The sequence below is a fragment of the Canis lupus genome, chromosome 25 (assembly GCF_048164855.1).
Source record: "Canis lupus baileyi chromosome 25, mCanLup2.hap1, whole genome shotgun sequence".
NCBI lineage: Eukaryota > Metazoa > Chordata > Mammalia > Carnivora > Canidae > Canis > Canis lupus.
This window is the reverse complement of record NC_132862.1, coordinates 14,247,901-14,275,092: the sequence shown is the minus strand read 5'-3', so window position 1 is coordinate 14,275,092 and position 27,192 is coordinate 14,247,901. Positions and strand designations below refer to the sequence as shown.

Genomic DNA, 27,192 nt, shown 5'->3' with positions numbered 1-27,192 from the left:
TGCCTATAAAGCAATTCTATCAAAGGCATCTCTTTTAATCAGTGGTTTAATAATCATTACCATTTTAGCACATCTTAGAAGTGTGTAACATTCTCCGGATTTAGGTTCCAATGTGTAACAAATTTCTCTAGGCTTCTGGAATAAAAATTATTCCCAAAAGATTTTAATAGGCTAAGCCTATTGCCAAATATGAAATTATACTTGGAACTGAAGTCTCAAATAAAAAACTAACATATTCATTCATACCCTTACTGGCAAAGCAAAATTTGACACAAACCCAAATTACTGCCAAGGGGAAACCATCTTACTGTAAACAAATGTAAACCTGCATTGATTATCAGGATATATCATTTTCCTTGAGATTCCTGAAGTGGGATTTTTTAAAACATCATCATGTTTATAAGAATACACAGTATTTTATACTCATGCTTAGCCTAACACTACATGTTGGAGAAATAAAATGCAAAATTTTCACAGAATGCAACTTATTTTCCAAGTTCAAAAGTTAGCCCAAAAGTGCCCATTTACAAATTGAGCTCCATAAACTTATAGCTTTCTTTGACAAAATACTAAAAAACCTAGAAGTTAAAAGTTTGGGCAAATAGATAACATGGTAAAAGTATTTCAAAATTGAAATATTTTCTTTTTTCTTTCCTTGTTTACCCTCTGCTATATTCCAAGACAGCTCTTTAGTTTCTCAATCTTGTTCACATTTTTCATAAAATATAAGAATAGTAAAATATGGTATACTCATTGGGCCCTTTTGGAAATAGTTAAATGGTACATCATACATATTCAAATCACAGATTTCTTCCCCCTCCTCATTAGAGGATATTGCTCCTTGATGAAAATTCAGCAAATAAATAGGCACAAAAAAAGCCCAGGTAAAACATGTTTTTCTTAGAACTGTAACATTTATGACTGGGTGACGGGCACTGAGGGGGGCACTTGATGGGATGAGCACTGGGTGTTATTCTATATGTTGGCAAATTGAGCACCAATAAAAAATAAATTTATAAAAAAAAGAACTGTAACATTTAAATTACAGTGTGTATAGTTTTAGTACAGAATTTTAAACATCCTCAAATCCTGTACATTATAAATAGTGAATTTTATTTACTTCAGCTCATTGATAGGATATATCAAATAAGGGCTAATTACAAATCTAATATTTGTTTTTGGCATTAATTTTTAGATTTCAAAACACAACATATCAGGTCCTAAATGCTTTATTTTTCAAATTGTGAAAATTAAGGCATGGAAATTATTCACATGTTTCAAACGAGGACGTTTCATTTTCTTCCTGTACCTTTAAAAGTTAACTTAAGACATTGCCTCAGACTGTTCCTTACAGCAGTATAAACTGAATAACTGCTAATATAGAAGTTAAGATTAATGGATTAATGGATGATTTTGATCAAGTTTAAGTTTTGGCTCCATGCATTCTTTTTTTTTAAACCTTTGACACTTGCTTCACTTTTCTAATAGGAAGTAGCAGTAACTGACAAAAGAATATGAGTACCTAGAGATATTAACAGAAAAACCTAGGCAGATGTAATGATTATCATTTTATACTGCATTCCTTCATATAAGATGGTTACATTTATTGATAACTAAAAATGCCTTAATTAGCATGGCCGAATTGAAAATGTGAAATGTCATGATGTTCTACTACAGGCATCACAAATGACTTCCAGGTACTCTACAACCCGAAAAAAGTCTGAGAATCACTGACGTAGCATTTATTATGCTAAAAAATAAAGACATAAATAAAATCCAAAACCACTAATGACCGATCGTTCTCATTTTTCCTGGCCTATCAACGTGGTGGCACTGGCAGTAGGAGATTAACATGACAGTTCTGGCTTTTGTACTTCCAACTTCAGGGCACATGTTTAGATAAGATTTATTTTACATGGACTATTCCATGCAGATTCTTTCTCATTATGTTCAATAAATATTAAATTTACCTATAACACAATTTCCCATCTGATTGCTAGCTGTAGAAGTATGTTAATATTGAGTATGAGTGCATAGGTGCTGAAAACTTTCTGAACTTTCTTGGCTCATTTTAAACCACAGACCAGTGAACTATCCACTTTGTATTTAATTTCCACATCTTGTAAACAATAACCAAATAATTATACCAGTGACATTACCAAATTTATTTTCTTTTCAACATCTCATCTAACTTTTATTGATATTATAGCCCAGTTAGATTTCCAGAATGATAGCGGAAAGTGGAAAGTGGAAATAGCACTGGATCATATAATCAGGAGAAATTTATTTGATCCTTGGATCTGTCCCTAAATAAACTGCATAATTAAGTCAAGTCTGAGTGTCAATTTTCCCAAAAGTGAACAAGGTAAATAATAGTTGCCTCAAGAGATTAAAGGATGAATGAATTAAAATGAAATGATATCAATGAGGATTGTAAATTATAAAGTGCTATTTCAATGTATGTTTAACTACTGTGATTTTGAAAATCCCTATATTCTCTTATAGCATTGCTATTTAAAAATGTGGTGGCCTCCTCCTTTGAACACAAAAACAAGCTGAGTATTTCTGGATAGAAGTTGCAGTAGATAATGTGGCCAAGCAAAGTAACAGGCTGAGACATACATTGTTGAGATACTCCTTTTCTGTATTGGCAATTCTCTTCTTAAAATGAAAGAGTTTATTAACAAATATGGAAGATTCTCATTGAAACTAATTTGTTATGTGCCCATATTAAGATGCTCAAAATCTAAAAATATGGCATTTTATACATGTATAGTCATGCTTTCTTTCTTTCAATTACTGCCATTAAAATAATTTTTTCATATTGAAATTATTTTATCAAACTGTCAGCTATTTTGTATACAGGTTTAGTTGATCACAATTAATGATGAACATGAATCCTACCTATTAAATCTCATAACTATAAATGGACTGAAATGTTACTCAAATTTCTAATTTTATGTACCTGTTTCAAACTGTATGCTGTTCTTAAGTTGACCCATTTTCAAGATTTTTCCCATGTTTGTTAAGAACTTCAGACACATCACATTCACATAGCAAATCTGGTATTCTTTGTAAATTCACCTAGAAAATCCTACTTTACAGGCGAATTAGGCTTTCACTAGGTATTAGTATAAGCCAAAATGACTAATCTCACATAATGCATTTGTTTATTTTCTTCGGAAAAGTCAGATCATGTATTTTCTTGATGCTAAAATTTTATAAAACATTTCTTACTTCCTTTTTTCTCTTGCTTAGCTTAAACACAATGCATGCACTATAACAGCCTGTCTGAGTCTTTACTTAAAAATTAACTTGTAAAACATGTCAAAACAAATTAGGATGTCTCATCTTCATTTTTTATTGTTTTCAGCACTGAGTCTTCTCCCAAAATTTTACATAGTTCATTGAGTCTCTGCTGCATTTTGGGAATTCCAGCTAGCTGAGATTCTAGCTTTTGTTTTTCTTCACTCAGTGTTAAACGGATAGCACTATCCAATTGTTCAAAGCGCCAACCTCCTTCGCCATCAAACTGTAATAAATGAGTGTGGTATTTCCTGCATAATCAAAATGAAATAATATTATTAGCAGTAATTGAGAAAAGCCATTTTAGGCTTATCATTTCAGATAATATTCAAAGGCAAATTTTTTTTTCAAAGGCAAATTTTAAGTAAGGTGCCTATTTTACATTTGATTTTCAAGAATCCCTCAATAGGTTAAATATTGTGATTTTTTTTAACTCCAAAAGTCATTAATCTCTTGGAAATTCTATTGCTTATGTTAAATTTCTTTCATATTCTGGATGTACATGAATTGATAAGGAACACATCCTGTTTGTATCTATTGAATTGATCTTCAAACCCAGGATGGCTCCTGAATAAATATCAGAGCTTAATTAGAATCAGAATAAGGAAAGGAAGCTGAGGGAAGAAAGTAAAAATGTCAAAGGTTATGAAGGGAAAAGACACACACACACACACACCTAAGAAAAAGAAAGGAAATACAAAAGGTGCCTTTGTGGCTCAGTCAGTTAAGTATCTGGCTTGATCTCAGCTCAGGGCTTGATCTCAGGGTCATGAGTTCAAGCCCTGTGTTGGGTTCCATGCTGGGTATGGAGCATATTTTTTTTTTAAGTTTTAAAACACTTTAAAAAATGAATTCTTTGATAGATGTTTCTATGCCTTCATATAATTTAATCTCCTTTCTCATGGCTCTGGTTCATAATTAGAAACTTCAGAGAGAGAGGGCGCCTGGGTGGCTCAGTCAGTTATCTGCCTTTGGCTCAGGTCCTGATCCCAGGGTCCTGGGATGCAGTCCTGCACTGGGCTCCCTGCTCTGCGAGGAGCCTGCTTCTCCTTCTGTCTCTACCTCCCTCTCTCTTTCTCTGTGTTTCATGAATAAATAAATAAAATCTTTCAAAAAAAAAATTCAGAGACGTATAGAGATTACTTTACTGGTAAGACAGGAGACAGTCCATCTTATCCTAAAGAGAGGCTGAAGTTTCTGGGATTTGTGGGGGCTGTGTGAAGAGAGTACTGCTGGCAGAGTTGGCCTTGCATGGCTGAGTCCCTCTCTTTTGTCACTATGCTGAAGTGGCCCATGTTCCTACGTGTCCTCAGTTTTCCTATCTTTTCCTTATAGTTTTTCTCCCTTCTTGATCCCTTTTGAGCTCTCATCTGTCATTATTTACTATGATCAGTGGGCTTATTTCAAGTAGATTTACTTCCTTTATAAAACTTGAGACATGATTCACATACCATAAACTCATCCTTTTCAGTATAAAATTCAGTGATTTTTTAGTTGATTCACAAGCTCATGTAGCCATCACTACTATTCAATTCCAGAATATTTTCTTTACCCCAAAAGAAACCCCATACCTATTAGCATTCCTTCCTCCTTCCCCCTCTGTTCAGCCCCTGACTACCATCAATTTCCTTTCTGTATCTCTGGATTTGTCTATTCTGGGCATTTCATATACATATAATCATATAATATGTGGCTTTTTGTGACTAACTTCTTTCACTTAAAATGATTTCAAAATTCATCTAGTTGTAGCATATATTAGTATTTCTTTCATTTTTATTTTTTTTATTTTTATTTTTTCTTTCATTTTTAAAAAAGATTCTATTTGTTTACTTGACAGAGAGCAAGCACAAGCGGTGGGGAGGGGTAGGCAGAGGGAGAGGGAGGAGCAGACTCCCCACTGAGAGGGGAGCCCAGCGCGGGTCTCCATCCGAGGACACTGGGATCATGACCTGAGCTGAAGGCAGATGCTTAACTGACTGAGACACCCAGGCGCCCTAACTTCCTTCATTTTTATAGATGAATAATATTCTACTATATGGTTTTGCACATTTTGTTTATGTATTCATCAACTGAAGGACCTCTGGTTTCATTTCATTTTGATTGGATGGTGTTAACATGCTTAAGAAGGGGAAACTAATCTGTGTTAAACTGTGTCTAAAAAAGTAAAAATCACTCTCAAACTGAAGGTTGAAAGTTCATGTGTTTGAGAACATATGACAGAGATTAATGATTTTTTTTTTTAAATTCTTGGGCTTTCCTAACCTTGGATCTACAACTGGGAGCAATTTTAGAACACAGTAGTTCTGATCCTGGACAACTTCTATCTTCTATGTATAATGAAGGTTTGGTTTGTCACTCCAGTCCCACAACATTATTTGATTTCTACATTTTAGGAAGATAATGTATGGGTGTTAATGACCTGAGATTCAAAGGTGTGTTCTATCTAATGAGCTAAAATATTATTTCAGGGTTTTTCTTAAAAGATTTTAAAGGAAACTACTATACTAACTGAGGCTTGTTGGAAATAATCTGTAGACTTCCTGCACAAATAGAATCAAGCTTAGGAAAGTGGTAGGTATAAAGCTATATTTCTATCCAGGAATCAAATAATTTAATAGGATTCTCTAATTTTTGACCTCTTTATATACTGCTATTGATTTTAACCTTCATAATCAACAATTACCCCTTGTTGTCACGGGGAAAATAGAATACATTTTTTTTCCTCGCTTCTGAAATCTTTTCAGGGAAAATAAGAATTTCATCTAGGGAGAAAGGTTAATCAGAAATGATTAATTAAATGATTTAATTAATTATTAATTTAACGATTAGTTTCTTCAACCTAAAATGCCTAAATTAATTCATAATGCAAAAGTAACACGATTTTTAGTTTTATGAGGAAATATACTATGAATAGCTGCAATTAAAACATGTTTTTTCTAAAAAAAAATGTTTTTTCTTGTTAAAAGGCATAAAATTACAGATTTTATTATTTGCTTTAAAAGTTATCTGTCCTCTATACCCTATTGGAATGGCCAAAAATCTAGTACACTGATAATACCAAATGCCAACAAAGCTGTGGAACAACAGAAACTCTCATTCATTGCTGGTGGGAATGCCAAATGGTACAGCCACTTTGGCTGGCAATTTTGCAGTTTCTTTTTCTTTTTTCTTTTTTTTAATTTTGCAGTTTCTTACAAAACTACTCTTACCATGTGATCCAACAATTGCACTCCTTGATATTTACCCAAAGGAGTTGAGAAAACTTGTGTCCACCTAAAAACCTTCATATGAATGTTTGTAAAAGGTTTATTTATCATTGCCCAAACTGCAAGCAACCAAGATGTCCTCTGGTAGGTGAATGGGTAAATAAACTGTCTACATTTGAAAAATGGAATATTATTCAGTGCTAAAAAGAAATGAGCTAGGAAGCCGTGAAAAGACAGGGCAGACACTTAAATGAATGCTACTAAGTGAAAGAAGCCAAGCTGAAAAGGCTATATACTAGATGATTCTAGCTCTATGACACTCTGAAAAAGGCCAAACTATGGAAACATTAAAGATGGTGGTTTGTAGGGCTTGAGGGAAGAGAGGGATGAATATGCAGAGCACAGAGGATTTTTAGAACAGTAAAAATACCCTGTAAAATACTGTAATGATGGACATACGCAACTATAAATTTGTCCAAACCCAAAGACTCTACACCACCAAGAGTGAACCCTAATGTAAATTACAGACTTTGGGTCATAATGATGTGTCAATGTTGGTTCAGCGAATATATCACCCCAGTGGGAAGTGTTGATAATATGGCTCTGCATGTGGGGGCGGAGCATATGGGATAGTCTGTTCTTCCTCTCAATATTTCTAAGATCATAAAACTGCTCTAAATAAAATCTTTAAAAACACAACAGCAACAAAAACCTATTTGTTCCTTCAACTGAGGGAAAAATGGCCAAATACACTACTAATGACTCTTTAGGCTACTTGAATAAGGAACTGATGATAGAATAGCATAATACATCCATTGATAAGGTCAGGAAAAGCCCCAGAACTAAGGTATAACTCCACGTTATCCCAACACGTGATCAGTTAGGAAGCATATCTAGAAATGACAAGTCCATACCAGAAAGGGCTCAAGAGTTCTTTTGGTGTGGTTCTATGTCATCACTGATTCAGGGATTTATAGACAAATGTTATGTGTCATAAGATCCAGTTCCTGCTGGTTTTCTCCATGGAAAAGTTAGAGGAATCATACTCATTGCCATGTACTCATCCTGGACCAGAGCCAGACTACTTCTAGAGAGATTAGTAAGTCAGGCTCTTATCACTCCAGGTGCCAATTTGTTCTTAATAGCAGAGAGACAAACCACAAAGTTCTATAGAAAAGGTCACTTCATGAAATGCTCTATTTTCAGGTCACCTCTCTGAGGGAAAAAATTGATGAAAAATTTGAATGTTTAAATGAAGAGTGAAAATAGATTGAAAATAGATTATTATCTTCTCAATAGAAGTAGAATACAGAGAATGTGTAACAGTGAAAGGCTGATCTGAACTGAATACTCAGTTAACTCATAATTTTAAAGTAAACATTCTCTATACACTGAAAAGTCTAGAAGGGCTTCCAGAAATTAGCTCAAATAAAGCTTGTTACTCAGCCTAGGTTTGAAGTCATGTACATGATGACAGCTTTGGCATAGAATGTGATTAGACACCTGCTAAAGAGAGAGCAGAAGCCCTTTCTGTCCCTTGGAAAATAGGAGGCTAACTGTAGTTACTAACATATCAAAAGAAAAGATTTTGATTGATGAAACAGAAATATCAAAGTAGCGGAGTGTACTATGAATGAATAAGTGTTTTTATGGCTTCCATATATGATGCACTTTGAGTTCCTTATAATAAGTAGAGCAGTATACTAGAATATAGAGTGTGATCATGGTAAGTTACTTTCTTTATTTTTCTAGTTCTCAGTTTCTTCATCTGTAAAATGGGAATAATTAGACTACCTATATTCCATATAGAGTTGTTATGAGACTTAAATAAAATGAACCTGGAATAGAATAGGTGCTGAATCTGTAATAGCAACTATTATTATGATGATGAATCAGTAGAAAAGTAGGGGAATGGTAAAAACAGTGTTATCATTTTAAAATATTACTTAATTAATTAATTTTAAAGGTTTTATTTATTCATTAGAGACAGAGAGAGAGAGAGGCAGAGACATAGGCAGAGGGAGAAGCAGGCTCCCTGCAGGGAGTCTGATGTGGGACTCAATGCCCAGACCCTGGGATCACGACCTGAGCCAACCACTGAGCCACTCAGGTTCCTCAGTATTATCCTTCTTTAAAATGGAGGGAATCCCACTGGGTTTAATGAGATATTATTTAGAAAATATTTTCTTTCTTTCCTTTTTTTTTTTTTTTTAAACAAACTTCACCCCCAACACAAAAAAAAGGTTCTTTTCCCCTGTGTTTTCTCCAACTTCATCCTTTGGGAGAATATTAAGTTGTAAAATTGTTTTCCTGGATTTTGAAAAAAGGGCTAAAAAGATGGAATAAAATTACATAAATACATTTTCCCCCGTACATGCTATGCATTATGAGAACTTTCAGTTAAAAAATATCACTGGATTTTTCTATTTCTTTTCAGAATTATTGGAATGTGATAACCATTTTCATATAGCACATTGTTTTTTTCATTTTTTTCTAAGATTTTATTTATTTGTTCATGAGAGACACACAGAGAGAAGCAGAGACAAGGCAGAGGGAGAAGCAGGCTCCATGCAGGGAGCCTGATGTGGGACTCGATCCCCAGACTCCAGGATCACGCCGTGAGCCAAAGACAGATGCTCAATCGCTGAGCTACCCAAGCATCCCAAAATAGCACATTGTTACGATGTTAGGTTTAGGGTATCTACACTAGCAGTGTGCAATTTAACAGAAACATAGGTAGGAAATAAGTGAAACATCCTATGCTCTATAGTGATAGTTTAGGCAAGGCTATTCTTTGAGAAATACAAAGAAAATCTGTCTACTGCAAATTAACATTGGAAACACTCACCACAGAGAAGGCCTGTGTGTAATAGATAGTAAGGAAATCCCGGCCCCTTTTGCAGCTTGAAATATCTTTCCTTCAACATCAATGCTGACAGCACTGGTACATTCATCCAGCAATGCATATTTTGGTCTTGAAAAAAATAAGCACAGATAAATGAATGATTTTCCTATTTGAATTATAAATCTTCACATGGACAATATGAGTTACAATCTTAACTTCATTAATTTATTTTTTAAGGTACCTTCTGTACCCAGCATGGGGCTTGAAGTCACAATCCTGAGATCAAGAGTCACATGCTCTACTGACTGAGACAGCCAGGCGCCCTGCAATGTTAACTTTAAAGGAACAAAAGAGTATATCACATTTTTAAAGGTGAGAAATGATAAAGCGAAAGAATAGTCTTTGGATCAGAATATTATATTCTTCTTCAATTTTAAATAGATTTCCTGATGCCTGCTCACTATATAATAAGCTTTATTGTTATGCAGATGAGTGAATCATGAGTATGAGACATAGGAAAGATGAGGCAGGTCACTGAGTGCATTTTCCCACAGAAGGCAAGTTCATTCCTGGTGACAGGTTCTGACTAATTACATGAAAAATATATTACAGCAGCTAATTATCAAACAGGTCAAAAGCCCTGTTAGCAAAGATTTATTGAGAAGATAACTTTATCAACAATGTAAGTACCTAAACATGATTAATGGAATTTCATTACTACAAGATTCTGCAAAAGTAGAACGCCTGATCTGACATTGAGACCATGCTCTGCAATCAAATTCTTAAGGGAATAAAAAAATCAGTAAATATTTTTCTGATCATCCTAAGTTAGTTTTTACTTTGGAAATGACTGTCTACTGTCAGAGGCACCTAACATTTGCTACCATTTCCTTCTGTTTATTCTCTTCCTTTCATCTCACCCCACTCTTTTTATGTTTTTCCTTTCATGGTCTTCTTTCAAGCCTATCTGGACGTTAGGTACATATTTGGTACCCAGCAACATGACTTAGGTTTGTTAATGGGACCAAAGGTCAACTCATGCACTGTCATTTGTTATTTATTTCAGAGTTGAAAATCAGTACTAAGCATTTACTAGGACAATTTCTTCCATGAAGTTATTCTGATCTTTAAAAATAGATGACAATGAAAAGATAAACATTGAAATCACTAATAATTTCTCCTTCAGCAGCATACTTATTTAGCACTTTAAATTGTCTTTCTATAATGGATTTGGTTACTAATAGGATCCTGTTGCCTACTCCAGGGAAGTTAGTCAAGGCTAATAGATGCAAGAGTCAAGGTAACTTTCACACCCCATTTGACTTTAATAACTGCACTCCATGCAAAGAACTAAAAGATCACTGGAGATTCCCCAGGAGTCAACAGAAATAGTTGTGGTGGTTGGCTTTTGGTTACTGTTCTATTTAAGTAATAAGTATTATTTCTTTGTCTCAGAGTTGGTTACTGTTTTGTGGATAAATTTTTTTTTAAGTAGAAAATGGGGAGAAGAAAAGGAAGTATAAAGAAGAGAGTGATTTGGGATATTTTTTCTTTTTCTGTGTAATTCTCTTTCTAGTAATTTAGCTACTCATTGTACTGTGCCATTTTACAGAGTGCTTTGAGTTAACAGAGAAAAGGTGCCATCATAGAATCAGAGATGAAGTATATGTCTTATACTCAGTTGTCATGGCAATCCTTAGTCTAGCAGATACAAGACAGATTCCATACTTTTGTTTTCTTGGCAGAACTAGATGTGTGTGTGTGTGTGTGTGTGTGTGTGTGTGTATTTAAATCAAGCAATCACTGGAATCCGGACTGACATAATTAAGTAGAACATTAGATAATATTGTTTTTTCAGATTTTCCTTTCTTTTTCTTTTGGTATAGCATCAGAAGAGGGAGCTTTGTGAAGGATTTACTCTATTCCCCTTAAGACAGAACTTTTCTGGGATCCCTGGGTGGCGCAGCGGTTTGGCGCCTGCCTTTGGCCCAGGGCGCGATCCTGGAGACCCGGGATCGAATCCCACGTTGGGCTCCCGGTGCATGGAGCCTGATTCTCCCTCTGCCTGTGTCTCTGCCTCTCTCTCTCTCTGTGTGACTATCATAAATAAAAATTAAAAAAAAAATTAAAAAAGACTGAACTTTTCTAATCATTCTTTAAACATTAAACTTAAAATCCTCTCAAAAAGAGAATACTACTGTGATACTTAATACTCCTTGCCAAAATTCTCCATTTTATCTAGCTCAGGTCTTTCATATGGCAATTCAAATCTTGTTGTTAATCCCTTGAGGATGAGGGAAGGCAGTTCCTCATGATTATATTTTTCCTTCACTGGGTTTAAAATTTCTATTTCATTTTGGCTTTTTCTCAGCTTTCTCGTCTGCTTTTCAGACAAGATCAGGTGCATCCAGAGTGGTTATGGCTGTAGATAGACACTGCCTTTTCAACAATTCTCTCATCTTCACGGATATTTCTATAGATCACTAAATTTTCTTTCTATTGATATGCTTGTAACTTGATATTTATTTATTTATTTATTTATTTATTTATTTATTTATTTATTTTTTGATCTTTAGTCTTGTGTTGTATCCAAATATTTTAGATATCAAGTATCAACTATTTATTTCTAGTTACAAGTACTTAAAAATCTCTTTGGGTTGAGATTAATGCCTCTTGCTGTTTGTTATAGGGTTTATTTTATTAACACACCGGCCCAGTGAGAAATTTATGGTCACATTTTACATTCCATCATATTATATTTCACCAACTATGCTGCTGATCATATTACTGAATATTTATGGACAAAGTTCAAACAGATTCAGGGTGATAGTGGGTAACAGCTGGTCATAAATGTCAAACAGTAAATTTTACTCTTGAATCTCAACACATCATTTAAAAGGGGCATTCTAAAATACATTGTACTAAAAATTTTGAGTTAGTAAATTTTAGTTTGTAATTTTTTAGCTCACCATATTTTTTATAAGTTTTTATTTAAATTCTAGTTAATTAACATACAGTGTGGTATTAGTTTCAATTGTACAACATAGTGATTCAATACTTACATACAACTCCTGTTGCTCATCACAAAAAACGTACTCCTTAATCCCTTTCACCTATTTTACCCATTTTTCCCCCTTATCTCTCTACCCCCACTACTTTCCCTCTGGTAACCATCAGTTTGTTCTCTATAGTTAAGAGTCTTTTTCTTGGTTTGCCTTTCTCTTTTTTTCTCTTTGCTCATTTGTTTTGTTTCTTAAATTCCACATATGAGTGAAATAATATATCATGATATATGATTTCAAATCATATTGTCTTTCTCTGACTGACTTACACTGCTTAGCCTACTACTCTCTAGTCCATTCATGTCATTGCAAATTAGCTTGCCATATTCTTGAACTAATTATGCACATTATTATAAATATCATGTTACTTTTCTCTTTTTCTTTTAATTAATTTAAAATATTTTATTTATTTATTTGAGAGAGAGAGAGAGAGATAGCTAGACAGAGCAGGAGCAGGGAGAGAGGGAGAAGCAGGCTCTCCAGTGAGCAGGGATTCCTACACAGAGCTCTATCCAAGGACCCTGGGATCACAATCTAAGTCAAAGGCTGATGCTTTACTGACTGGACCATTCAGGCACCCCTTAATTTTTTACTTAAATTCAATTTAGTTAACATATAGTGTATTATTAGTTTCAGAGGCAGAGTTTAGTAATTCATCAGTTGCAAATAACACCCAGTGCTCTTTCCATCAAGAGCCCTCCTTAATGCTCATTACCCAGTTAACCCATCCTCTCTCCAACTCCCCCCAGCAACCCTCAGTTTGTTTCCTATAGTTAAGAGTCTCTTATGGTTTGCCTCCCTCTCTGTTTTTATATTATTTTTCCTTCCCTTCTCCTACGTTCATCTGTTTTGTTTCTTAAATTCTATAATACCATGTTATTAATACAGTATTTTTTCTTATTAAAAAACTCTGGCTAGACACTACATACAGGCCCAAAATAGAGTCACTTGTGCTAAGTCCATGTCACCAAAATTGGGCTTAATATCTAACCTAATTGCAGGTTTAACCTTCCCCAGGAATGTAATCTTAACTGGTCAGTCTGGAATTTCCTGGTCAGCATCAGTGAGGTAATCCACCTAATAAGACCCTTTAGTTTCCCCAAAGGAGGTGAGTTTGTTCATGACTTCCTTGTCCTGCTTGCTTTTAAAAACTATTCCCTTTCTGTAGCCCTTTAGAGTTCCTCTTTACTTGTTAGATGGGATGCTATCTCATTCATGAATTATTCAATAAAGCCAATTGTCAAGTCCCACATCGGGCTCCCTGCATGGAGCCTGCTTCTCCCTCTGCCTGTGTCTCTGCCTCTCTCTCTCTCTGTGTCTCTCATGAATGAATAAATTAAAAAAAAAAATCTTAAAAAAAAATTTACTTGGCTGGGGGCTCCTGGGTGGCTCACTTGGTTAAGCATCTGCCTTTGGCTCAGGCTGTGATCCCAGCATCCTGGGATCAAGCCCCATGTCAGGTTCTCTGCTTATCAGGGATCTTGCTTCTCCTTTTCCCTCTGCCCCCAATCCTCACTCGTTCTCTCTCTCCCCCTCCCCCCTTCTCTGTCAAATAAATAAAAATTCAAAAAAAATTTACTTGGCTGAATTTTTATTTTGTTTTTTAAAAGATTGTATTTACTTGAATTTTTATTAACACAGATGAGATAATAGATTTCTTAAACTTATCTAAATTTTCTACTTTTATGAAATTAATGTATAATTATGTTTTAATAAAGTTATTTAAATGGCATGTTCCTTTTCAATGGTAAATGCATTATATTCTTATCAAAAAGGCTAAACTTAAATATAATTAAGTTTTTAGCTCTAATTTCCAGTTTATGAGAAAAATAGGAAATTAAATAAAAAAGTAAAAGATTCCATAAGTAAGTAATCAGATCTAGAAGGAGCAACATTCTTATGGGCCAACTAATCCTATTTCTTTTTTTTTTTTTTAGATTTTCTTTTGTATTTTTTTAAATTTAAATTCTAGTTAGTTAACATACAGTACAATTTTGGTTTCAGGAGTAAAATTCAGTGATTCATCACTTACATACAACATCAACTCATTAAACCCTATCACCCATCTAGCTCATCCCCTACTCACTTTCTTCCATCAACCCTCAGTTTGTTCTCTATCTCTAACCCTATTTCTTTAGCAAATCAATGGCATACAAGATTGGAGGGTGGGTGGTGGTGGTAGTGAGGTCACAGAATAGCAGACTTTAGTTTAAAAATGATTAAAAGGTATAAACAACAAAAATCAATGTTTGAACAAAACAACTATAAAAATATTCTTGAGACAATAGGTAGAAATTTTGAATATGAACCTGGTATTAGATGACTTTAGTTTTTACCAATTTTATTAGCTATGATTATGGTATATTATTATGTAAGAAAATATACCTATATTTTCTTGGTGCCACTGTTTTTTTTTTTTTAAGGATTTTATTTATTTATTCATGAGAGAAACAGAAATAGGCAGAGACACAGGCAGAGAGAGAGAAACAGACTCCATGCAGGGATCCCGATGTGGGACTTGATCCCAGGACTCCAGAATCACACCCGGGGCCAAAGGCAGATGCTCAATGGCTGAACCACCCAGGCATCCCATTTGCCGCAGGTTTTTTTTTTTTAATTTTTTTTTTAAGATTTTATTTATTTATTCATTCAAGATAGACATAGAGAGAGAGAGGCAGAGACACAGGCAGAGGGAGAAGCAGGCTCCATGCAGGGAGTCTGGCGTGGGACTTGGGACTCGATCCCAGGACTCCAGGATCATGCCCTGGGCCAAAGGCAGGCGCTGAACCGCTGAGCCACCCAGGGATCCCCCATTTGCCGCAGTTTTTAAGGAAAAAATGCCATGAGTTTGGGATTTTCTTTAAAACACTTCAGAATTTTAAAAAAGAGATAAACTAAGTGTGGTCAAACGTTACACCTAGTGAATCAGTATGGTGGGAATGCGGGATTCAACTTACAATTTTCTCTTTGATGGAGTTTTGATGTTTTTCCATAATCAAAGTTTAAAAAAAAGTTGATAGCCAACTGACTGCTAAATGTGAGCTAACTAGTTGCTAAGTATTTAATGAGACTTACTTGATACATATTTTTTTTCTCCTTTTATGTTTTTTAAAGTTCCCTACAAAAGTATTACTGCTCCTACTGCAACTCCTTCAGTGTCACATCTGCCCCAGTTTATAATCATAAACTGTGTTATTTAGGCATTCCAGTACATAACTCTTGGTCATTTTCCCCTATGACTGTTTATTAAAGCTGAGTAACAGAAGTCCTGATAGCCTCCTGCTTTGCATACAACTCTGATTCTCATTGCCAGACGCCCACAATTAAGAGAAAGAGACAGAGAAATCTTTTTCAGAGAAGAATAGGACAAATAAGAATTTTTCAGAATAGCTTTAATATTTCTTTCCAGCAACTTGTGCTTGGTACACCTTGAGCCTAAAACGGCTATGAAGCTGATTGCAAAGAGAAAATTTTTCTCAAGAGGAATTATTTTTTTATCTCTCTTTTTCTGAGTCCAGTAAGACCTATGCTGGCTGGGTCCTTTATGCATTAGGTATGCCTCTGATTTTTAAGGAGGAGAGCACTACTAAGCTTAAAAGGCTACCAAATGCCTAAAAACTTAATTTAGTTTGAATTTAATAATTTAATTCAGAAGTAGTATTGAACGCCTACCTACTATGTTCACCACAGTATAATGGTAGTTATGTATTCGTCACATTTTAAAATTAGTAATAATCCCTTCTAACTTAGAACAAATGAAAATCTAATTTTGTCATCTAACATTACTCAGCCTAAGAAATAGAAAAAAAGTACTGGGAGATTTCCAACACATGAAAAAAATAATAAGAAATTTAAACCTGTAAATTCTAAGCATTAGTTTTTCCTTTTTTCTTTTCTCTTTGAGTATAATTGACATACAGTGTTACATTAGTTTTAGGTTTACCAAATAGTGATTGGACGAGTATATACATTATGCTGTGCTCACCACAAATGTAGGCTGCCATCTGTCACCACACAGGGCTATTAAAATACCACTGACTATATTCTCTATGCTGTACCTTTTTATCTGTGATTTATTCATTCCATAACTGGAATGCTGTATCTCCCACTCTCTTTCACCCATTTTGCCCATCCCTCCATCCCCCAGGAAGATATTTTTAAACTAAAGATGAGGACATCGAATCCTATCCAAAGACTTTAGTGACAATGATGGCATACTCACCTGTGATAAAACATGCGAGCCATGCCCATTCTTTGCTTTTCCCCTCCTGACAGAACATCTTTCCAGTCCATAACAGCATCCCATCCTTAAAAATATATAATTTTATATAAATATTTTATAATTTTATTATATATATATATATATATATATATATATGGCATTTGTTTAGTTGTTACTATTTTTACCTTGGACAATTGATTTCTGGCAAGTTTATATTATTGACACAAGGACCTGGTATTTTACAGAACATTATGCTTGGATAAACTAGAGAGCCTCATTTATAAGCATTTTGTTTTACATTTCATATTTCTTAATGGTAATGATTCCTTATATTGATAAGACATGTTCTAAGAATTTTAAGTACTCATACTTTTAAAATTTGTTTCTAAATATCTCCGAAAAGTTGATATTCTTGTACTTATTTTGGAGGTTGGTAAGAGAAAAGACCAACACTTTATACAGGCCTAAGTCTACAAAGAGCAAGACAGAAATTTATTTAAATGGCTTCCATGTGCCTGGTACTTTATATGAGTTTCTCATCATATATTCTACAATCTTATGAGCTAGATTTTATTTGGTTGCATTTTATAAGTGAGTAAATTGAAATCTACAGAGTAGATGACAAGTTTAAGTTTACACAGCTAGAGATCAGAGCTAGGATTTATATGTAGATCTACCTTCACTCCTCACAGCATCTTTACTTTCTGTTGGACATTTACACAATAAACAAGGCTTCTATTTTTAAAAACTCGGTTACATCTATGCATACTGATGTAGAAATGTACCTGGAATGTTTTTATCGTTAGGAAAAAACCAAACTGCCGAATTGTGTGTGTGTGTATAGATACATACATGCATATACATTTATATAAAGTATGATTGCATTTTTATAAACACACACATACACCCCACACTCATCCAGGACTGGAATTATGAGACTTTTACTTTCTAAGTTACACATTTTTATAATATTTGAACATTTGGTGATTTTTATTATTTTTATGGCTTATCTTTATTTTGTATTTATTTATTTTTTATTTTTAATTTATTTATGATAGTCACACACAGAGAGAGAGACAGAGGCAGAGACACAGGCAGAGGGAGAAGCAGGCTCCATGCACCGGGAGCCTGACGTGGGATTCGATCCCGGGTCTCCAGGATCGCGCCCTGGGCCAAAGGCAGGCGCCAAACCGCTGCGCCACCCAGGGATCCCTTATCTTTATTTTGTAATAAGAAAAACTTACTCAAAAACAAAACCCTGGGGCCTCTGAGAGAGATGGCCATATTACATATTTATCCATGGGAATATCAGAAAATAGAGCAGAGTAGGCAAAGTCTGATTTTCAAAGAGCAAAATGACTGCCAAAATTTGACACATATACTTAGGACAATCCCAAGTATTCAAAGCTTAACTCTCCCATTTGGAAAAAAAATCAGGCTCTTTGCCCTCTTCTTTATCCCTCATCTGAATTTGCACTTTCATTAAACTTTCTAAATAAACTTGGACAAAGGGAAAGAAAATAGAAGTAGAGTCTGTTGTTTTTTGTGCACTAGATTTGAAAGATCTTCCCCATTTCCTAACGATACTCCCCAGAGGGACTACTTTTCATTTTCTTGGGTAAACCTCCAGGAATTTTTTTGTTAATTTAAAAACCTATCATTACAATTTTATATTAGGAAAAAAATCTCAAAATGCCATCTGATTTAAAGTTCTTGCTTCCAGTGAAAACTGTTGAAATAAAATTATTCTCTATAACTGAATTTTATAGCATTTATGAAACATAGGCAAGGATTTGAAAAATAAGTTCAGATTGTTACACAGTGGAAAAATATTCTGGGGTTAAATTTTTTCCCCCTGCCAGCTGCGAAAGCACAAGAGAAAAGTATTTGGGTCAAAGGAAACTTTAGCTTTACATATTTAAATAAATCATGTCCTCTGTTCCACTAAACCCAAAAGTTTTAGTAGGCAATATTGCTTGATTGTAGAACATATAAATAAAAACTTTTGAGTCGTAATTATCACTTCTGATGCTGATTTAGTGAGATCAAACCAAAGAAGAGAACATTTTTCCTGCTTCCTTGAGATGTATATATTGCTTTAGTTCACATTAACATTTGTTAACACTTCTACTCTTTTCTATTTTGTAACTTCTTTCATGGAATAAAATCAGTTTTTAATTCCATCTTTTACTAAAGCAAAGCATTTCTCTAAGCAAAGTATTAGCTAGTCTACATGGAACTTCATTAGGCTTCTTCTAAAGTAAGTGGTGTCCCTACAAAATTAGGTGCTTTCCAGCTTTGCTTAAAAATATGAAACGTATTTCATGTTTTAAGGATTAAGTGAATAGAGTAGGCTTCCTTGGAATTTTTTTTACGTGTAAGGTTATAACAGCTTCTAAACCTCTGAATTTCTAACCTCTGAATTTCACCTGTAAAGGAGGGTTATTAAAATTGAAATCATGAGACAATTATAAATATTAAATGAGATGACAATGTACATTGCTTAATATAGTCTGTAAGGTAAGCACTCAATAAACCAAAGCAATTACTGTTACATTATTACGACTGGAATATTCTTTAGAAAAGTTCTTAAACTTCTTGATGACTTCTAAAAGAATAGAATAGTCCATGATTATTATAAATTTCTATTTGGATTACTGGGTTTCAAATTTACCCAAAAATAATTTCCCAAGATTAACATGCAGCACAAAAAAAAAAAAAAAAAGATGAACATGCAGCATTTATTTTGCCCTTGTGTCTTAAAACTGGGAAGAAGCTGACCATGTTGGGATCCCTGGGTGGCGCAGCGGTTTGGCGCCTGCCTTTGGCCCAGGGCGCGATCCTGGAGACCCGGGATCGAATCCCACGTCGGGCTCCCGGTGCATGGAGCCTGCTTCTCCCTCTGCCTGTGTCTCTGCCTCTCTCTCTCTCTCTGTGACTATCATGAATAAATAAATAAAATCTTTAAAAAAAAAAAAAAAAAAAAAAAGAAGCTGACCATGTGAAATGAAAGGACTATCTGCTTTCCACATTTTTAGCATTTATTTATGAATTGTGATTATAAGTATCATAAAATAAATATAATAATATCTCTTGTCTGCCTCATTGCTTATTATCAAATGAAGTAATATATATGAGATTTCCATATAAAATATCAAGTACCTTCATAAAAAGAAAATATCATAGTATCAATATTATAAGTGGTAATATTACCAGTAGCTACTAATTCTTGTGCATTTACTATGTGTCATTGTTCTAAATGCTCTACAGAGAGTCTTTTTAAAAAGTTTTTAATTCCAGTTGTTAACATACAGTGTTTTATATATATATCTAGATCTATCTATCTATCTATCTATCACATCTTCTTTATCTATTCTAGATACACTCTGTGGGCTGCTTCCATATCTTGGCTATTATAAATAATGCTGCTATAAACACAGGGATGCATCTATCCTTTCATATTAGTGTTTTTGTATTCTTTGGGTAAATACTCGGTAGTGTGATTGCTGGATCACAGGGTAGTTCTATTTTTAACTTTTTTGAGGAACTTCCATACTGTCTTCCAGAGTAACTGCACTGGTTTGGATTCTCACCAACAGTGCAAGAGGGTTTCTTTTTCTCCACATTCTCACCAACGATTATTTCTTGTGTTGATTTTCGTCATTCTGATAGGTGTGAGGTAACATCTCCTGGTGGTTCTGATTTGTATTTCCCTGATGGTAAGTGATGATAAACATCTTTTCATATGTCTCTTGGCCATCTAGAGGTCTTTTTTGGAGAAATGTCTGTTCATGTGTTCTGCCTGCAAAAGTTTCTTATTCTGATATAGTCCCAATAGTTTATTTTTGCTTTTATTTCCCTTGCTTCAGGAGACATATCTAGAAAAAAAGTTACTATGGTTGATGTCAAAGAGGTTACTGCCTATATTCCCTTTAGGATTTTTATGGTTTTAGATCTTACATGTAGGTCTTTAATCCATTTTGAATTTATTTTTGTGTATGGTGTAAGAAAGTGGTCTGGTTTCATTCTATTGTGTGTTGCTGTCCAGTTTTCCCAAGACCATATAGCTGTGGGACTCTACAGAAAGTCTTATTTAATACTCACAGAAGCCTCATTAGATAGCTATTTATATAAAAAAAGATAGCTATTTATCTCCATTTTACAGTTGAAGATACAGATGAAAGTGCTAATTAAGATTTGATTCTAGATCTCTGACTTCAAAGTCCACATTTTTAATCATTGTACTTCTGATAGGTAAATGGACTAGGAAAGAAAACATGAAACCTATGCAAAATTAAACCTAGAATTCTAGCTTGTTATTTTAATAGTTTTTCAAGGCTATCAAATTATGTGTTATCAAGTTATTTGAAATAATGACTATTAGAAAGTAATTCTTTTTTAAGCTTATATGTATAACTGTTACATCTACTCTTTCAACAATGCCTTATGCATAAAATACATAGTATAGAAGTTTCTATATCTTATCTAATTCTCTATGTGCTTCTTGAAAGAGGAAAAAATATACTGGTAAGACTGTGGGTCTGAAAACAAAAAAGAAATTCTGTGATACCTATTTATCAAATTATTGTTTAATGTAAGTTGAGAACTTGACAGGAGAGTATTTCTGTCACAGACTTTATATACATTTATATACATCTAGATTGATGATGGCCTTAGGGACAATCACGTATTCAAAAATGAAGGAAAAACTGTTTTCAAATGCTAGCAGCAGACAATAAAAAGCCTCATGTGCTGCAGGAAATATAACCCAAGCAGAAAAGAGGATGTCAATAATGGAAAAGCAATAAATGCTATAAGGTCTGTCTTTTGTGTTTATGTTCCAGTATAAGCATACATTCAAATTAAACCACAGACTATTTATCCAAGTTTATTTCTTGAAACAAAGTTAAGTGCATTTTTAAAATGATAGACTTTACCTCCTTCTCTTTGAACTATGTGATAGAGGTGCACATTATGTAGAATACATTCCAGATCATGATCTGTATAGCCTTTATCATGCATGTCATCCACTGAATCAGGATAGATGACTTGATCACGAAGACTTCCAAGAGACATATATGGCCTATAAAACACCAAGCACACAAGAATCCTAGTACAAAGTTATTTTAGTTTACTAGGGTGACATTCTCATGGTCTGAAAACTCCAGAGCAGACTTTAAATACCATATGTCTAGGGTTACATTCATTACCTCATGACAAGTATTTCTCAGGCACTACAGGATAATATTCTGTTACGTTCATGTAAAAATTTATTGAGACATAGCCACAAGAAAAAGTTGGATATTTTTGGCACAGACGTACATACCTTGTTTCACTATATTTTATAAACATTGGTTCTGCATTTCATCTAAAATTATTTGGTTTTAAATGTTATGAAATTTGAGGTTTTGACCCAGTGATGTGAAGTAGCAAAGCTTTTAAAAAATGCCATTAATGGGGTGCCTTGGTGGCTCAGTTGGTTGATAATGGACTCTTGGTTTTGGCTGAGGTCATATTCTCATGAGTGGTGTGATCCACTTGTGTCAGGTTCTGGGCTCAGGAGGGAGTCTGCTTGTCCCTCTCACTCACTCCCTCTCTGCTCTTCCCCACTAACTTGCGTTTGGGAGCATATTTGTGTGTGTTCTCTCTCAATCTCAGATCAATCAATTCTATGAAAAATAAAAATGCCATTAATAATAAAATTAAAGCAAAGCAAATTAAAATTATGCTGAGTTTCTTACTTTTCAGATTGGTAAAAGTTCAAAAACTTGACAACTTACTCAGCTGGAAAACTATGGAGAAACAGGTACACTCACATCAGTGAAAATGCAAAAATGTACAAACTTTTGGAGGCGATTTGGAAAAACGTCATATATTCTGGCCTTTGACCCACTTCTTGCAATTTACTCTAAAAGATATACTTCCAAAAATACAATAAGAGTGTGTAAGGTTATCTGCTGAAGCATTATCTGTAACTGAAAATATTGAAAACAACCTAAATGTCCACTCAAAGACTGGATAAACTATAGCACCTACACTATTGAGCTGTGAAACAGGATGTAGACAATCTCTATAGAATGATATTCCATTATATTCTTTTAAGTTGAAAAGCAAAGTGCAGAAGTAGATGTATAGCCAGGTTTTTCAACAGCAGCATTATGGATAACATGGAATCAGTACTTTGTAGTCGAGGGCTTTCTTATGTATTGTAGAGGTTTAACAACACACCCAATCTCCACCTACCAGATGCTAGTAGCATCTACTATAGTAGTTACTCCTTATTGTACCCTGCAGGACAACACCATCTCCATTTGAGAACCACTAACATACAGTGTACTTTTTTTTTTTTTTACAGTGTACTTTCTTTACACAAAACGAAAGCAAAAAAGAAAGAATACGTTTATCTGCTTACATTTATTAAAAAAAAAAAACACAGTAAACTAGAAACTAATAAGACAGGTTACCTAAGGGAGATTGGAGAAACAAGGCAGCATGGATAGGGGAGAGAGTGACTTCTCTAAGTATCCTTTCTATATATTTTTACTTCCAGAATCATGTTAAAAAGTTATTAAAAAATATAACATTAAACCAATAATGGTGAAGGAAGAAACCTTAAAATTCAGTACAAACAGAAACAAATGAACTGAATAGTATATCAGAGAACCACATAAAAGTGGGGGGAGGTACTGGTCCAAGGAACTTGAACTCAATTTCAGGTGAAGACCAAGAGAACCACAAATACTGAACCTTATTTATTTATTTATTTATTTATTTATTTATTTATTTATCAATCATCTATCTATCTATCTATTGAAGATTTTATTTATTCTATCTATCTATCTATTTATTTATTGAAGATTTTATTTATTTATTCACGAGAGGCTCAGAGAGAAAGAGAGGCAGAGACCTAGGCAGAGGGAGAAGCAGGCTCCCTGCATGGAGCCCAATGCAGGACACGATCCCAGATCCTGCTCTTGCCTTGAGCCGAAGGCAAATGCTCAACCGCTGAGCCACTCAGTTGTCCCCTGAACCTTATTTATTTATTCATGAGAGACACAGAGAGAGAGAGGCAGAGACATAGGCAGAGGGAGAAGCAGACTCCCCTCAGGGAGTCTGATGTGGGATTGATCCCAGGACCCTGGGATCATGCCCTGAGCTGAAGGCAGATGCTCAACCATTAAGCCACTCAGGCATCCCAATACTGAACCTTATTTAGCACACTTCTTGTTGGTAATGATACAGGTGTAGCAATTCTGAAATTATTGTACCTATGTTGCAGGATTGACCAAAGAAGTAAACAGTTTAATAATGTTAGGAGCTAGGTGCTCCCTCTGAAGAAAGATGATACTAACAGAGCAGGTGAGAAGGCAAGAAAATCTGTAAATACTTCATTTGAATTAGGATGTCAGTATGAATTCATGCTTTAAAAAAATCTATTTCCTGTTTTGTCTACACTTGGTGTATCCTGATATTGTCCTCTGAGAAGGACATAGCATCATTTAGGTAGTGCAATGGGTTGAACTGTGGACCCAAGAATATACGCCCATGTCCTAAATTCCCAATACCTGGGAATGTGACCTTATTTGGGAAAAAAAAAAAAAAGTCTTTGCAGATGTAACTAAGTTAAGGCTCTCCAGATGAGATCATTCTGGATTAACCAGATGGGCCCTAAGTCCAGTAAGTGCCCTTATAAGAAGAGGAGAAAGGAAGGGAAGAAAGTCATGTGATGACAGAGAAGAAGACTAGAGTTATGCTGTCCCAGGCCAAATTCATCTGGCACCATAAGAAGCTGGAAAAGGCAAGAAAAGACTCTATCCTAGAGCTTTCTTGCAGAGAATAAGCTTGCCAATACTTTGATTTTGACCTCCTGTCCTCCAGAACTATCAGAGAATACATTTCTGTTGCTTTAAACCACCAAGTTCTTGGTTAATCAGCATATCTCAGGAACAGGTAGCTTTCTTGCACCAAAACCAAACCAAACCAAACCAAACCAACAAACCAACAAAAAAACCCCAAAAGCATTACCTGAATCATATCACCAGGAAACTACCAGACAAACCTAACTTAAAAGACTTTCTTAAAATAATAACATTTTTGCCCTCTATGTATATCAACTCATTAAAAAAGAGAGAAGCTGGGGAGGTGAGATTAAAAGAAACTACAGCACCATAGCAACTAAAATGCAAATGAATTGAGAAAAACAAGTTATTATAAATGATAGCATTATGATCATTGGCAATATTTAAATATGGAAAATTGTTGAGGCTCCTGGGTGGCTCAGTCAGTTGGGCATCTGACTCTTGGTTTCAACTCAGATCATGATCTCATGGCTTGTGGGATCCAGTCCCGTGAAGGGCTCTGTGCTCAGCAGGGAGTCAGCTTGAGGAGTCTCCCCCTGCCCCTCCTCTCCTCTCTCTCTCTTTCTCACACATACACACTCTCTCTAAAATAAATAAATATTAAAAAATATATTTATATAAAAAAACATGGAAAGTTATTGGGGGTCACTGAGAGGACATGACTGCTGGTTGACCATGAGCTGGGCTGAGACAATCAGAGGTTCCTCACTGCCTCACATGTGCTCGGAATGTATGCTCTGCCCACCATTCCCACTGCTGGAACTGTTTCCAAGAAAGCAGCCTTGAGAGAGCAATGTGTTTTTGGGACCATCTGGATGCTATATGTGACTGAACCCAGTTAAGGCCTCCATACACAATTAAGATTCTGGTGGGCAAGTGCAGAGATCCATTCACCGTGTAGTTGACCAAGACAGGCTTCATATGTTAGTTCCCCTGCCTGTTAAATCTGCCTCCTACCAATCTAGACTAGTTTCTTCTGTCCCCTTTTGCCGTCCATGTACAGGAGCCAGTTTGTGAACCAACAGAAGTATATTTAGATAATATTATACCAGTGTTAATTTTCATGAATTTGATTATTGTGTTATGGTTATGCTAGAGAATATCTTTGTTCTTTGGAAATACACCCGAAAGTAGTTAGGGATGAAGATTTCTGATTCCTGCAACTTACTTTGAGAAAACGAGAGAAAGTTGAAAGTTTTAAGTATAAATGTGTTTTTGTAGATCAATTTTCTACCTAGTTTCCCATAAGATGCAAATAATTTAGTTGAAGGAGAGACAACACAAAGTTATTTTATAATAAGTTTAACTAATATATGAAAATAAACTATTTCTATTTTAATGATATATATATATATATATATATATATACACACAATCATGTAAAGATTTTTAATGTGGTCTTTACAAATATAGGAATCATTGGTCATATTTTAAAAATTGAGATATAGAGGTGCCTGCATGGCTCAGTCAGTTAAACATCCAACTCTTGGTTTCTGCTCAGGTCACGAGACTGAGCTCCATGTCAGGCTCCATTCTCAGCAGGGAGGCTGCTTGAGATACTCTCTATCCCTCTGCCCCTCCCCTGCTCATGCTCTTCCTCTCAAATAAATAAATAAATCTTTAAAAAAAATTGAGATAAAGTCCATATATAATAAAAATCCACCCTTTTAAAGACACAGTTCAGTGATTTTTAGTATATTCACAAGCTCATGTAACCATCACCACTATCTAATTCCAGAATATTTTCTTCACACCAGAAAGAAACTCCATATCCGATAGCAGACAGTCCTATTCTCACTCCTCTCAGCCACTGACAGCCACTAATCTACTTGCTTTCTCCAGAGATTCGCCTATTCTGGACATTTCATATACATGAAATCACATAACATGTGGTCTTTTGTGTAACATGTGGTCTTTTGTGATGGCCATCTTTCTGTTAGCATAATGCGAAATTTCAGGTTCACTGTAGCATGTAACAATATTTAATTCCTTTCTATGGCTGAATAATATTACACTGTATGAGGGCAGTCCCGGTGGCCCAGTGGTTTAGCACCGCCTTCGGCCTAGGGTGTGATCCTGGAGACCCAGGATCGAGTCCCACATCACGCTCCATGCATGGAGCCTGCTTCTCCCTCTGCCTGTGTCTCTGCCTCCCTCTTTCCGTGTCTCTCATGAATAGATAAATAAAAAATCTTTTTATTTATTTATTTATTTATTTATTTATTTGTTTGTTTGTTTGTTTATTTATTTATTTATTTATATTTTTAAAAAATCTTTTAAAAAATATTACACTGTATGAGGATGCCACAGTTTGTTAATCCATTCATCAGTTGATAGATATTCTAGTTGTTTTCACTATTTGGATATTATAAACAGTGGGCATACACCTAGGAGTGGAATTTCAGGGGTATATGACTGTTTACTTTTTGAAGCACTGCCCAACTGTTTTCTGAAGTGACTATACCATTTCTGGTCACATTTTTTTTCCCTACCATTTCCCTATATCTTTTTCTCTTGCCTTTTTCTTTACCTTTCCCTCTCCAGTCTAACCATATTTCTTTAAAAAAATAGAATTAGGACACACAATTATTTGTCTATATTACGTTAAGCACTCATATAATGTGACAATATCTTAAGTTAATGTCTGGTAATAATAATTGTAGCATAAACAGAAATTGGCTATCAGAGCCAG

General features: G+C 34.8%; 1 protein-coding gene across 2 annotated transcripts in view; it reads right to left on the bottom strand.

Moving 5' to 3' along the window:
* Window positions 1-1,213: 1,213 nt before the first annotated feature.
* The window catches only part of ABCD2 (ATP binding cassette subfamily D member 2), a 68,112-nt gene continuing 42,133 nt past the window's right edge, over window positions 1,214-27,192 (bottom strand). For both annotated transcript variants that reach the window (XM_072798343.1, XM_072798344.1), the window contains 4 exons: window positions 21,579-21,724; window positions 16,642-16,726; window positions 9,361-9,486; window positions 1,214-3,557 (listed from right to left, as the gene is read on the bottom strand). In XM_072798343.1, the coding sequence (XP_072654444.1) occupies window positions 3,338-3,557; window positions 9,361-9,486; window positions 16,642-16,726; window positions 21,579-21,724 (577 nt within the window). In that variant the 3' untranslated portion in view covers window positions 1,214-3,337. The remainder of the gene's footprint in view (window positions 3,558-9,360; window positions 9,487-16,641; window positions 16,727-21,578; window positions 21,725-27,192) is intronic.